Source organism: Fusarium oxysporum, chromosome II (genome assembly GCF_013085055.1).
Source record: "Fusarium oxysporum Fo47 chromosome II, complete sequence".
Taxonomy (NCBI): Eukaryota; Fungi; Ascomycota; class Sordariomycetes; order Hypocreales; family Nectriaceae; genus Fusarium; species Fusarium oxysporum.
This window is the reverse complement of record NC_072841.1, coordinates 1,790,431-1,803,273: the sequence shown is the minus strand read 5'-3', so window position 1 is coordinate 1,803,273 and position 12,843 is coordinate 1,790,431. Positions and strand designations below refer to the sequence as shown.

At 49.1% G+C, this 12,843-nt stretch overlaps 6 protein-coding genes across 6 annotated transcripts; 3 read left to right on the top strand and 3 right to left on the bottom strand.

Annotated features, from left to right (window-relative positions):
• Positions 1-97: 97 nt before the first annotated feature.
• On the bottom strand, positions 98-1,287 carry FOBCDRAFT_288061 (nucleophile aminohydrolase; the record flags this gene model as incomplete). The annotated part of the gene is made up of 2 exons (XM_059611716.1): positions 242-1,287; positions 98-145 (listed from the first exon to the last, which is right to left on the bottom strand). Exons 1-2 carry the CDS (start codon positions 1,265-1,267, stop codon positions 98-100), a joined length of 1,074 nt encoding a protein of 357 aa, XP_059464104.1. The 5' UTR covers positions 1,268-1,287.
• Positions 1,288-1,554: 267 nt separating this feature from the next.
• On the top strand, positions 1,555-4,564 carry FOBCDRAFT_288057 (uncharacterized protein; the record flags this gene model as incomplete). Its single annotated transcript, XM_031173134.3, has 2 exons — positions 1,555-2,049; positions 2,116-4,564. The coding sequence occupies exons 1-2, from the start codon at positions 1,667-1,669 to the stop codon at positions 4,562-4,564; spliced, it is 2,832 nt and encodes a 943-aa protein (XP_031049919.2). The 5' UTR covers positions 1,555-1,666.
• A 42-nt stretch (positions 4,565-4,606) lies between these two features.
• Positions 4,607-6,006, bottom strand: FOBCDRAFT_288054 (uncharacterized protein). Its single transcript, XM_031173131.3, has 4 exons — positions 5,592-6,006; positions 5,496-5,548; positions 5,355-5,445; positions 4,607-5,304 (listed from the first exon to the last, which is right to left on the bottom strand). Exons 1-4 carry the CDS (start codon positions 5,939-5,941, stop codon positions 4,701-4,703), a joined length of 1,098 nt encoding a protein of 365 aa, XP_031049916.2. The 5' UTR covers positions 5,942-6,006; the 3' UTR covers positions 4,607-4,700.
• Positions 6,007-6,653: 647 nt separating this feature from the next.
• On the top strand, positions 6,654-8,448 carry FOBCDRAFT_214514 (uncharacterized protein). The gene has a single exon (XM_031173130.3). It carries the CDS (start codon positions 6,951-6,953, stop codon positions 8,373-8,375), a length of 1,425 nt encoding a protein of 474 aa, XP_031049915.2. The 5' UTR covers positions 6,654-6,950; the 3' UTR covers positions 8,376-8,448.
• Positions 8,449-9,012: 564 nt separating this feature from the next.
• Positions 9,013-10,280, bottom strand: FOBCDRAFT_315385 (uncharacterized protein). Its single transcript, XM_031173129.3, has 2 exons — positions 9,910-10,280; positions 9,013-9,860 (listed from the first exon to the last, which is right to left on the bottom strand). Exons 1-2 carry the CDS (start codon positions 10,145-10,147, stop codon positions 9,217-9,219), a joined length of 882 nt encoding a protein of 293 aa, XP_031049914.2. The 5' UTR covers positions 10,148-10,280; the 3' UTR covers positions 9,013-9,216.
• Positions 10,281-11,665: 1,385 nt separating this feature from the next.
• FOBCDRAFT_268956 (glycosyl hydrolase family 61-domain-containing protein) lies at positions 11,666-12,754 on the top strand (the record flags this gene model as incomplete). The annotated part of the gene is made up of 1 exon (XM_031173128.2): positions 11,666-12,754. The coding sequence occupies one exon, from the start codon at positions 11,666-11,668 to the stop codon at positions 12,752-12,754; it is 1,089 nt and encodes a 362-aa protein (XP_031049913.2).
• Between the last annotated feature and the right edge of the window lie 89 nt (positions 12,755-12,843).

Here is a 12,843-nt window from a genome sequence, read left to right as displayed (position 1 = left end):
GACATATCAAGACTTTTCTTGAGGGGGGGTCAATTAAATATCACATGCACAAAGAGCGAAAACATAAAAATCGTTCTCCATTTTTGTTTTTGGATATCTAAATCGCTACTAAAGTCAAAGGCATAACTGTTGTCGATTGATACAACTAAAATACAAACATGCTGTTGCGCTCGATGCTCGTTAAACCTAAGTCTTTGTCAACCACATTCATCATTCGTCAAGGCTACAAGTCAAGACGTACCTCCTGCACCGGCTTCACAGTAACGACCTTGGTCTTGGTCATCTTTCCTCCTCTGTAACTGTACTGGAAATTCCACCCACTGCACGCAGCGCCATGGTTTCCGTACCGATCCACGACGACGATGCCGCTCTTGAGATCGCCGTACTTGCGAACCATGCGAAGAACTGCATCCTCGGCTGCTTCTTTTGGTGAGAGGCCGTTGCGCATGCCCTCGATGGCTTGGTAGCATGGGAGGAAGCGAAGCATAATGTCGCCGTCACCTGTGGCGCCGCAGCCGCCAATGTCGCTGTCAACGTAGGAGCCGCTTCCAACGATGGGGCCGTCGCCGACGCGTCCGGGGATCTTGTGGGAGGCGCCGTTTGTTGTTGTTCCTGCGGCCATGGAGCCGTCTTTGTGAATTGTGATGAGAGAGAGGGTGTCGTGGCCTGTTTGTTTATTGGTCTTCATGGTGCTTGTCGTGAGGGTGGCGAGAGGCTTGTAGGGACCGCATGTTGATGCCGGGTTTGGGCTGACGTTGATACGATAGTTGGGCTGGCACTTCTTGGCCTTCCAGTCCTTGCACTGCTTATCCGAGTTTTTGGTAGACAGGCTTGTGGTCTTGAAGCCGTTTTGGATAGCAAACTCTGTAGCTTGGTCTCCGACAATGAGAGAATGAGTAGTATGGTCGAGGACATGTCGAGCAACAGAAATCGCACTCTTAACGCGACGCAGAGCAGCAACAGCACCAGAATTCATACTCCCACCATCCATGATCATCGCATCAAGTGTAGTTTCACAGTTCTCATCAGGACTTCCTCCAAAGCCTACACTCCCATCGCACTGCTTGTTCTCACACGTCGTGCCTCCAATTTCAACCGCGTCAAGAGCAGAAGCCTTCTTCCCCAGCGCGGTGAAGGCCGCATCCGTAGCGGCGGTGAAATCGCCACCCCATGTATTGATAACAAGAGGAAGACCAGGTGTATTACCCGCCGCGAGTGTAAATGTTGACAGGGAGAGAACTCCCATGAAGATAGAAAGAGAAGACATTTTTGTTGTTGTTCGGTGACGATGGTGAAAATTGGCAGGGAGAGTGGCGTTTCTTATACGACGTTTCAAAACAGACGCTTTTGATAAGCGTGGTACGGGCTGTGAACCTTGTAGGACGCTATAACCAATTGTTTCACAGACTGGCACTCGATAGCTAATTCAGCCTGTTTCAATGCAATGTGATAGTAGAGAAGCTGCAGGGATGATTGCTTACGCGTGACCAACATGAGACCGTATTTAAACCCCTCATTCCAATCTCACATTCCATTCCAACCTCTCTTTTAATTTTTAAACTTCAACCTTTGTGAAATTCACATGCCAAGAGGAGAAGATTAAAGGACTTTTGCATAATAGTTAAATAAATTAAACCCGCTAGCTACACCATTACAAGCTTATAAAATGGCTGTAGACGCTAACGTTGACACTGTATCTGAACTCCTCGCCAGGGCTGTTGATGTGTGCCATGCTGTGCGAGGGATACACAGTCTGGGATATACAGATCGCTGTGATACAGACTTTGCTCGCTTGCTCGAGGGATTGACGCATTCGGTGAAGCGTGTTGAGAATGAGGAGGGAGAATATGAGAAAAGTCTGATCAAGTTTGCCTGTGTTCAGATCGGTAATGACCTCGTCGTCCACGTCAACCGTGTCTTGGACGCGTTCAGTGATTCAATTGATGTCGCTGGCTTCCGCAAGCTTTGGCCCCTGGACGATGTCACGGCGCTGAATGTACGGCTCCGTGAAGTGTTGCATCAATGCCAAGACACCTTTCCGTCGTCACAGTGAGTTCAGTTGACTTTACTGGTTGCTCTCCAGGAGCTAACGGTGCGCTAACGTTGTGTTGCTAGTGAACTCTGTCTACCCTTGCTCGCTGATCTACAGCTCATAGGCCGTGAGCTTGAGCCGGAAGAGACTGAGACGAAGAGTTCAATTGAGAGCACGGAACCAGTTGCTCACGATGATGCTGGCAAGTCTCCCGGGCAGATCCCAGCTATCCCGAGACCCCCGAGGCTAGCTCCCGTCGGCCTCATCAATGACTTCATTCTCGAGAGTCTGTCATACAAAAGTATGCATGATCGCGAAAGCCAAGTCACTGAAGCTCACGGTAAGACTCTTGATTGGATCTTTGACAATTCACCTATCCATCAATCTCTGCGTCAGAACTTCAGAGACAGCTTCGTCTCATGGCTTAGCAGCACGGAGCTGGGTCCTATCTACTGGATCACTGGAAAACCCGGGTCTGGTAAGTCCACGCTCGTGAGATACCTCTCCCAGCATCCTGTTGCACTGTATCATCTTCGCAGATGGGGTGGCAAGAAGAGAGTCAATACAGCGGGCTTCTTCTTCTGGACGAGTGGATCTCGGCAGCAGAGGTCGCAAACTGGCCTGCTGCGATATCTCCTGCATCAGTTGCTGTCTTCTGATCCAGAGCTCATTGAAAAGGCGTTTCCTGATCTCTGGAGTCGCTTGCGACAGATGACAACCAAAGAACGAGTCAACTTTGCTCTGGAATGGACCGTCCAAGATTTACAGGCTGCCTTTCACTCTCTTCTCGACGCGGCCTTGCATAGCGTGAATATCTGTCTCTTCATCGATGGTCTTGATGAGTTTGATGGCGATCATGTCCAAATCATCAACTTCTTCAAGGACTTGACATCCAGATATGATGGAAAGTCACTCAAACTTTGTCTCTCATCTCGGCCATGGGATGTCTTTGAAAAGGCATTTGAAACATCTGTCCCAAATACCAAGCTTCAGGACCTGAGCTACGACGATATGTACCGCTATGCAACAGATACACTCAAGGCGAATGACCAGATTCGAAGGCTGATGAAACAGAATCCGGAGTCGACTCGTCTGTTAGTCACTGCAGTGGTTGAACAGGCCAATGGGGTTTTCTTATGGGTTAGACTCGCAGTTGAGCGTATGCTCGTAACATTTCAGAAGAACAGCAAGTTCGAAGTTTTGGAGACAACTCTGAAAGAACTTCCCACTGATCTTGATCATCTCTTCGAGAAGCTTCTTTTCAAGGACCAGACATCCTCGGAGATCATGCAGACTGCCACTCTGTTCCAGCTCATGCATGCCAGGGAAATTGTCGCGGAATTTATCAAAGATGAGTCCTCCAACTCGCTGACAGTCTGGGAACTTGCCTTTGCGCTTTTCAAAGAGGACGATGTTATGGCTCTCGATCGCGAAGTGGTGGAAGCTTCGGATGAAGAAATTCAGAGACGGTGCGGAACTACAGTTCAGTATATTCAAGCTCGCTTCGCAAGGCTTTTGAACGTCCACGTTGCCAAGCCCATGGGCAATATGCGTGTTCCAAAGTTCCAGGATAGACATGCCAGCGTTGCAAGTCTCATCACGACGAGCAAAGTCATCTACATACACCGTACAGTTCGAGACTGGCTTATGGACGGCGGAGCAGGAAAACGTCTTGAAGCACTCCAGTCTCCAGACTTTGACCCTCATATTCGACTTCAGAGATCATATGTCCTTCGTCTGAAGCATCCTCTCGAAGAAATCGAGCATCATCGGCGTTTAGATGAGTGGTATCCTGATATTGCACTCGCCATGACACATGCACGATATATCGTTAACGATGCTCAGGGCCTTCAGCGGAAATTCTTGAATGAGATGGATAAGGCTCTCTCTTGGCTCTGGCTTGAGAAGCCGTCTGATCCTTATGATCATTGGGCAAAGAGTACGTTTGGGGCTTATGAGGTTAGGATGAAAGCGCCTCCTATTCATCGGCCGTTTTTGTGTCTTGCGACCAAGTTCGGTCTGACAACTTATGTCTGTCAGGAAGTTGAGGACCCGATTCGTGAAGAACAAACAGTGGAAGAAGAGCAAGAGGACGGGTCTACACCTTTACTTTCATACGCGACAGAATTTCTCTGCTCTCGTAACAAAACCATCTTCCCCATGTCGTCACCCAAGCTCGTCCATTGGCTTCTCAACAATCCATCACGCATCAACCCAGGCCCCAATCATAAATACAAACACTTCATCACACATCAGTCAATTACTCCATGGCTGGCTGTTCTTCGTCATCTTCGTGATGCAAAGCGGAGGGAATGGATTGAATACTACGATATCAACCCTGAAGGAACTTCACGTTGGACTAAGATTGTAAGGGAGCTCGTGCAGTTTTCGGATGTCAGTGCTGTAATTTCGAAGGATATGTGGGATCCAGAGATCACTGCGTTGGGAGTCATGGAGATGCTGGAGGAAACGTATGGTTCTGCTGAGGTGCAGAGGATCAGGGTCTTGATGGAAAAGAAAATGGTTCAGTAACCGTGTAGCTCAATATCACTCCTACATTCTCTAAATCATGCGGTTTATTTTATTTCCTGTGTCCATTTCTATCACGTATAGAAGATAGAAAACCTAAACATATTCAATGGTTTTTCATATCTTCGTTCGAAAACCTCTAGTAACCTTCCTTCCGGTTGACTTTGTTGATGAAATCGTTTCGTCCCTGACTCAACCTCTCAAGGTTCAATCTAAAAATATCCAACAACCTCGTATAGTAAAATGAGGAAGCAGCACTGATATGTGGCGTAATAGTCACATTCTTCGCGCTCCACAGTGGATGCTGATCTGGCAAAGGCTCAGGATCGGTGACATCAAGCGCTGCACCCTTGATAGTCTCCGAATTCAGCGCCTCGATAAGATCATCGGTATTGACGATAGGTCCTCTCGCAATGTTAATCAAGAAAGTTCCCTTCTTACCAAGAATCTCAAATTCAGGCTTCGAGATCAATCCCTTCGTCTTGTCAGTCAATGGCACTGAGATGACGAGGATGTCTAGTCCTGAATCGAGAAATTCGTGGATTTCTTCTTTGGATCCGCCGGAGAACCATTTGCTAGGGAATTCACCCTCTGGGTCACCAAGGCCTGGGGGCGTGTAGGAGTCATCACGGCGAGACTCTGGAGTGTTGCGAGGGTGAAGAGTGTAGGCATGAACGTCTAAGCCTAAAGCTTTTGATAGACGGGCTGTTTGACGGCCGATACTGCCGTAGCCTAGGATGCCACTGTAATTTGTTAGTCGAAAATCTCTGGAAAGGAGAGTATGGGTTCTGACATTCGCTTGCCAGCTGTGTCTTCAGTATCTTCGGCGCCCTGATGAAGGCGTTTCCATTTTCCTTCATCTTGAAGCTTTGTATATTCCTTTACTATCAAATCGTAAGCCAGAATTCTCAAAAGGAGCTCCTGGATGTCCTACAGTGAAGTCGATGAGATAGATAAGTAGTAATTATCCATTCCGCAATTTGAGGTCTATCAATTAGCAATAGTCTTCCACCTTGCAAGTCCAACTCACCCATGGACTCCGTTAGCGGTCGAAAATGGAATCTTTGTATCCGTAAAGAGGGGATCTTTGATTAGATGGTTGGCACCAGCGCTCGTAAGCTGAACGTATTGCAAATGCGGCGCCTGCTCTGGCTCTGGCAACAAGGTGGCAGTCAATAAAACAGTAGTATCTTGCCACTCTTCTTCCTTGAAACTAGGATCTAGAGGTGCACCCCACGGCTGAATGAAAGTCTTGATAGTCAAATCAGGGAACTGTTTCTGAATAGCGTCAATCTGAGCCTTTGGTGGTTCAACTGTTGAAAAGATTACGGCTTTGTGGCCTTTGAGGGTTTTGTTGTTGGTAATTCTGACGAGCGTCATGATGAAGATACTGGGAATGAAGTTGTCGATCGGAAGTACGAGAGGGAGAATTGAAGGAGATCATGAGTGAATATTGAGTCTAGAGGATGACAAATAGACATCCACGATGATGCTGTCGTCAAGGTGGGGCTGATTGACGCCTTGAGATAAGGATGGATCTGAGTGGATTGATATCGCGATGAAGAGGTTGCATAGTGCCGATGTTGTCATTATAGTCTCGGAAACGAATTAAAATTCAACTGTATATGGACTTTGAACATATAGGTTTTGGGTTGCGCAACGTTGATTGATTGAGTTTATGAGGCTGACCTGTCTTGAAATCGACTACCCTGTACTGCCTCGGAAACAATGCCGAACTTGCGCTCCACAGTCTGCATGGCTGGTTATGCTAGAACATTGTTGCGATCGTATATAAGATCTGGGTGCTCATAACACTTTTGTGTGAACTTTAAAGAGAATTTATGCTGTCATGCTATGCCAACTTTTCACTTCAGATTCTGATCTATCATCCGGTTAATCACCATGAGTAGCGACTGCACTGTAACTTAAATAACCCCTCCACATTCACGGCCATACCACCATGCTGAGATTGTCTTAAAACATTGGCTGAGCCATACCGAATAGCTGTGCCACCCAGCCGATGAACTGGAAGAAGCCAAGCAAAAGGCATAATTTTCTACGTTCCAATAAATAGAGATATGACAGTTCCATTCTTTCAGCCCAGCCAAACTCCGTGGCTGTGCCCACCAAAACAGCTCAGCCCTACAGGCAGCCTACGCTAAACATCATCCACTAACCCTGCAGGACCGTTGGCGGTGGCAGAGACCACCAGCTGATTCCGCCCCCAATTTCCAGAACCTCGGGACGACTTCACACAGCCCAATGCCATGAAGGCCAACAAAGAGCAGCTGATTCCGCCTTGAAGACAGCCACAAAAGCCTGAGATGACTTCAAATACCTACCCCTCCTCCCATCTTAGGTTGAGTCGACCATCACTCAACACTTTACGATGCCTCGGGTTGTCCTACCAGATCCTGCTGCGCTAAATGAAAGCCTTCGCAATCCTCTTCCGACGTACTCAGCTGTCGACAATGACGACCTTCTAACCAGAATCGAAGCCGCCGGAAGCGTCGAATTTCCTATCCTACACTCCCCCGCCGGTCGCCCGACTAACCTCCAACGCCTTACCGCCGATGTAGATTGGGCAACTTACGATGAAGCATACCGAGTCGAATCCGACATCGTCAATGCCTTCTTCTCCGCCATCGAGGACGGTCACGACGATATTGTCGCCGATTTTATAGCCCGCGGATGGGTGTCGCCCGATACTACAAGTCGATGGGGCGAAACACCGTTGAATGCTGCTGTGCGCGCGGGCAAGGTTCCCATGGTGAGCCGCCTCGTTGCTCTTGGTGCTAGCATCAATGAGTTCGGTCGCGCACGGGATGGCAATAGCACCGTCAAGGCTGCAGACTTGCCTGAGCGTACGCCGTTGATGGTCGCTGCTGAGCGCGGGCACCTCGCATTAGTCAAAGTCTTGATCGAAGACTACGGCGCGAAGCACGACCTCATTGCGCCTGACGGGGCGATCGCTCTTCGTCTCGCCGCTGCCAACCGCCATCGCGAAATCGTTCATTATCTCCCGTCCATTCGCGGCGGCGCGTGGAAGCGATGGGCGGTTGTACATAAAAAGCAAATGGACCGGGTGCGACGAGCTATCGATAGAATCGCCAAGTTCGTCAGGATACTCATTTGGGATCTCCCCAAGCTTTTGGTCTGGGATGCGCCGAAGGAGATATGTCGCGCTGTTTGGAAATGTCGTCATCGGGTAAAGACCTTTTTCAAAGAGTTGCCCGGCAAAATCAAGGACGCGATACTCGAGATACCTAGTACCCTCAAACGCGCTGCAAAGGAGGTGTGGAAGGGCATCAAGGAGCTTCCGTCGCTTTTGAAGAGCTTGGTCAAGGCGATTTTCAAAGTATTGCGGAAGATCCTGACAGGCATACCCGGCGCTGTAATGTTTGTTCTAAAATGGATCGGAAGCGGATTGAAGGGCATCGGCGAAGCCATCCTCAACATTTTCGTTAAGATGTTCTCCCTTCTACACACAGCAGTCATGGCCGTAGTGACTTTCTTGCGCGGGATCACTCTTCGGGATGTATGGAATGGCTTCTGCCATCTCGTACGCGCCATCTTCGTGGACGCGCCCAAAGCAATTGGCGCATTCTTCGTGGCCTTTGGCAGAACGAGTTACGATGTGCTCAAAGCAATCTTTGGCACTTTAGGTTCATGTATCTGGTTTATCGGCGCGGGTCTCCTCTGGTTGATCCACTATATTCCACGTCGGATATGGACCATGATTGAGGCGATGGGGACGTCTTTGGTCAAGGCCTGGGAGGAGATTATGGTGTTTGTTAATCCTAAGCGAATGTGATCCGTTAGTTATAGGTTCAAATTATGATTAAATGATATTCATCAATTAAATGCTGAATTGAGCGACATCGACTGCCAACACCAGAAGATAGAGGATGTAATGCGCTCCCTTCCATCTTGATGATCTCAATGGGAGGCTGACAGCCCTGGATTTAGGGGACGCCACAGGGTCCTCTGGGGCAAGACATCACCAACCACCGGGCTGGCCCGACGCCTCCAGCTTCAACGTTAACGCCGTTATTATGGAATATTTTATGTTCGGTCCTTTTGTAGGAATTGTCCGTCCATACATTAGCCTATCTATATGGCCGCACCATTTCGGGACTTACTGCTTGTTCGGGGATCACACCGTTGACAGGTTTAGTCAGAAGCCAACTTCACAGGGCCAATGACACGCTGAGCAAGATGTATCAATTGACACTCACTCTCAACATCACGAATTCGACATCAAACTACGACCACAAAAATTATTGCATCAACCGGCACCATTATCAGATTTATTGAGAAGCGGTATGTGAGATTTATGAGACGTTCCTCTCGGTATCAGCAATTCCACGGTATAATTCCATCGAAGCCACCCTAGACTTCTAGAATACGGCAATTAAGCACTGGACGCTCGCCACTGGGGTAACATCCACTCTAATTTATACGATATTATTACTTTCTTTACCTAGTCTATATAATGTTTACTATCATTTTTTCGTAAAGGTTCGGCACATCATCTCAACCTTCGATGCCCGTATTTCTATCCTGACCCTGCTCCGGCATAATTAGTGGTGTATTATAATTCTGTGTCATTAATCCATCAAGCAATCGTCGCCACGTTTATCGCGAATGCATGTCTATACCTCCGCCATATATCTGTTCTGCCTTGAACTCCTTGCATTCATCCTCTCAGCCTCAGCGTATTGACTCCGTCTTGAGTCTCTCGCCTCAGCTCTTTCATCATTACCCTCCCAACCCACCTTGATAAGCCAGAACAAAGCCATCAAAGGGGTCGTAAGTAAACCTAGAACACCGCCAAGAATCGCCTTGAAAGCCTGTGGCGTCCAGCGGTCTTTATATCTCCAATCCCCGCCATCGCGTTCTCCAACTGTGGTCAAAACCCCCACGCTCAGTGGCCAGAGGAGTAAGAAACCCACGACAGCGAGTATAAAACCTCTTAGTGCCCCTTGCACGATTGTCGTAAGTACAGGAGGAACTGTGGATTTTCTCTGAGGCTCCTTCTCTTCAACTTCGGAGTCGCTTAGATCAGATACTGGTGGAAGAAAAAACAGCCATCGAAGCCACAGATGCGAGGGCTTAGGAACAAAGCCAATCGGCTGAACAGAGCGTTTCGAAAGGTCGTAACTGACGAGTCCCATCTCAACGAACCACGTGAGAATGCATTGGACGATAATAGTTACAGCTGCATCGCCTGATAGTGTGTTTGGCAGTTGAAACAACCGAATTGGGTTCTTGATGGTGTCTTGCGTGGTGTACATGACTATCCATTCTCATTAGCTTTTCATCTCAGACTTCAGCTGTAAACTCACCATAAGCCAATGCGAAATTCACACCCCCAGATAAAGCCATCGCGCCTACTCCATCAAGCCCAAAGACATAGAAGAGCTGATGCCCTGTAAACTGCAGACTCGGCTTTAGGCGCCCCTCATTGTCACTGTCATCTCCTCTCTGCTCTCGTTCCTCCTCGCCAAGGTTGTCAGGTTTCAGAATCCCGCTGGACCCCTGCACATTCAGCCCCTGTGTCTCAAGTTGCGCCGTCGTAAGCATATCTTTTCCCTTATCAGAGACGAACTCGTGGAAACTTGTTTGGTTTTGTTCCTATTTTTCCTGTCTTCGTGGTTTTTGATGCATGGAAGTGGGAAATTTTAATTAAACGTCGCCAAGCTGTTGAAAGGGGGCTTAGGGAGATTGCGCGGGAAAAATGGGAAAGCTTGGACTTTTAGACGGGCGAGAAAAAAAAGTTAGTTAGCGAAAAAGAGAGAATGCGAATACTAATCCGAGATACTACACTACGATCTTGTTGAGAAAATGGTTCACATGGTACCATTTTACACCGCTATCTCACGGGAGTCACGCGATTCTCTTGGAGTTGTTGAGAGTCGGTAGTTGAAGATTATGTGATGCAGGAAAAGCATAAAACTATATTGTTTCCCCAAAAGTTTATCACTGTAGAGTGGACCGACTGTTTGGTGTTTTGAAGGGTTATCGTGAAGCTCTTACGGTTTCACCACCGAATACCACCACGATCGGTTCAATCGGCCCAAGGAGACGGTTTACAACGCACAAGCCGGCCTGTCAAGGCCGTATTGATTGACGCCACCTGAGAATCTGGGCCCTCTCGTCTCCTTCGGTTAATTCATCCGTTGATTTAATCTATTCAGCGGTTAACAGATCCGTCTTCATTCGTCTGGGCTTGAGGGGACATCTTGGAAGCGACGTCAGGAGAAGGGCAGAAGCAACTCCATCGTCTCAGGATGACTGACCCAAAGCTTGGGCCTGCAAGGGTCTTGAGATGGGGACTTGCGGAAAAATAAACACCGCTGCCATGACCCCTGCGGCGCTAAAGCAGGAACAAAAGAACGCTTGTGTTTTTCCATCTTGTCTTCTGCCCCAGTTTCAGGTACAGCGGTTCTTCGGCCGAGATGGACTGCTCGCTTGCAAGACGGGCATGTCACTTCGCTTGGGACGGTGTTGGCAGCATTCAACTGAATGACCGTTTTGCCATTTCTTGGCAATAATCAATCTTACTTTGGCCATCTACAGACTATCGTGAAGATCCAGATGCTAGCCTCGACTATACCGTCGGTAAAATGCGACTCTAAACTTAAAATACTATGAACATTACTGTAATACTTGCATGATCTACTCATATCTCGATCAATCATACCCATAAAACCACAGGGGCTGAAACCGCCTTGTCCAACACCATGCAGCCCTTCACCACCCTCATCCCTGATGGCATATCGACCCGAGCATGACACCCCTGCATCAATCTATCCAAGGCAGGAAACTGATCCGTTTAGCCATGAGGCTCTTTACCCGCCAGCTCAGGTCTCCAAACACTGATATAAACCGCCCTCTTCCTCTCTCGAAAGTACTTTCTTCCTTCACTCAGGCTCATTCAGCAGTTCATTCCATTCACTTTTTGCTCCTTGCACATTCTTTCACGCTTCTTTGACAGAAGTCGTTTCATTCATTCATTCACTTCCACCGCCAGTCGGATATCACCACTCTTTTACAAACACCAACAACCACCTTTCTTACACAACCAACCTTTTTTTCAAGATGCCTTCTTTCACCTCCAAGACTCTTCTCGCCGCCGTTGCCGGTGCCATGGGCGTTGCTGCCCATGGTCACGTTTCCTCTATCAACGTTGCTGGCACCGTCTACGACGGCTACGACGCTAGCTCTGCTCCCTACGACCAGACCCCAAAGACCCTCATCGCCTGGTCCACCACCGCTTCCGATAACGGTTTCGTCGCCCCTGATGCCTTCGGCACCGGCGACATCATCTGCCACCGCGATGCTAAGAATGCCAAGGGCCACGCCAAGGTCAAGGCCGGTGACCAGATCTACATCAAGTGGGATACCTGGCCCGAGAGCCACAAGGGACCTGTCATTGACATGTTGGCCTCTTGCGGTTCTGCCGGCTGTGAGTCCGTCGACAAGGAGACCCTCAAGTTCTTCAAGATCGACGAGGCTGGTCTTGTCAAGTCTGGTAACCCCGGTACTTATGCCTCTGACGAGCTGATTGCCAACGACAACGGCTGGCTCATCGAGATTCCCGAGAACATCAAGCCCGGTTCTTACGTTCTTCGTCACGAGATCATTGCTCTCCACGCCGCTGGTCAGGAGAACGGTGCTCAGAACTACCCCCAGTGCTTCAACCTCGAGATCTCTGGTTCCGGCTCTGAGCTCCCTGAGGGTACCCTCGGAACTGAGCTGTACAAGTCTACCGAGAAGGGTATTGTCTTCGATCTCTACAACAGCCCTACCAGCTACCCCATCCCCGGCCCTGCTATGACTATCAAGGCCCCCAAGATTACCCAGGGCAAGCTCGCTGAGAAGGCCAAGGGCACCCCCACCACTGGCTCTGGCTCCGGTTCCGACTCTGGTTCTGGCTCTGGCTCTGCCGCCCCTGAGACCCCCGCCCAGACTGAGGCTCCCGCCGCTGGTACCTCCGCTGCCGCTCCTGTTGCCACTTCCGCTGCCGCTGAGGAGCCCGCTGCCCCCGTCGAGACATCCCCTGCTGCTCAAGAGCCTGCCACTCCTGTCCAGACTGAGGCTCCTGCTGCTACCAAGCCCGCCAAGACTGGCTGCAAGGCCAAGCGCGGCATGAAGGCCCGCCGTCACGCTCGTGACCTCATGAACTAAGCAGACCGCTAAGCGTGGTTGTGTATGAAAGGCTTTTACAAGGACAAAAGCCTGTCTATCCTGAATGGGATGAATATTTGAGTATTCTG

Excerpts from the sequence above, each read along its gene's own strand:
- FOBCDRAFT_288054 (XM_031173131.3), bottom strand. The coding sequence starts at position 5,941 with ATGACGCTCGTCAGAATTACCAACAACAAAACCCTCAAAGGCCACAAA. Across the intron at positions 5,549-5,591 it reads ACCGCTAACGGAGTCCATGG|ACCTCAAATTGCGGAATGGA; the intron begins GTGAGTTGGACT and ends GCTAATTGATAG. Across the intron at positions 5,446-5,495 it reads TCTATCTCATCGACTTCACT|TAAAGGAATATACAAAGCTT; the intron begins GTAGGACATCCA and ends ACGATTTGATAG.
- FOBCDRAFT_214514 (XM_031173130.3), top strand. The coding sequence starts at position 6,951 with ATGCCTCGGGTTGTCCTACCAGATCCTGCTGCGCTAAATGAAAGCCTT.
- FOBCDRAFT_315385 (XM_031173129.3), bottom strand. The coding sequence starts at position 10,147 with ATGCTTACGACGGCGCAACTTGAGACACAGGGGCTGAATGTGCAGGGG. Across the intron at positions 9,861-9,909 it reads GAATTTCGCATTGGCTTATG|TCATGTACACCACGCAAGAC; the intron begins GTGAGTTTACAG and ends GAGAATGGATAG.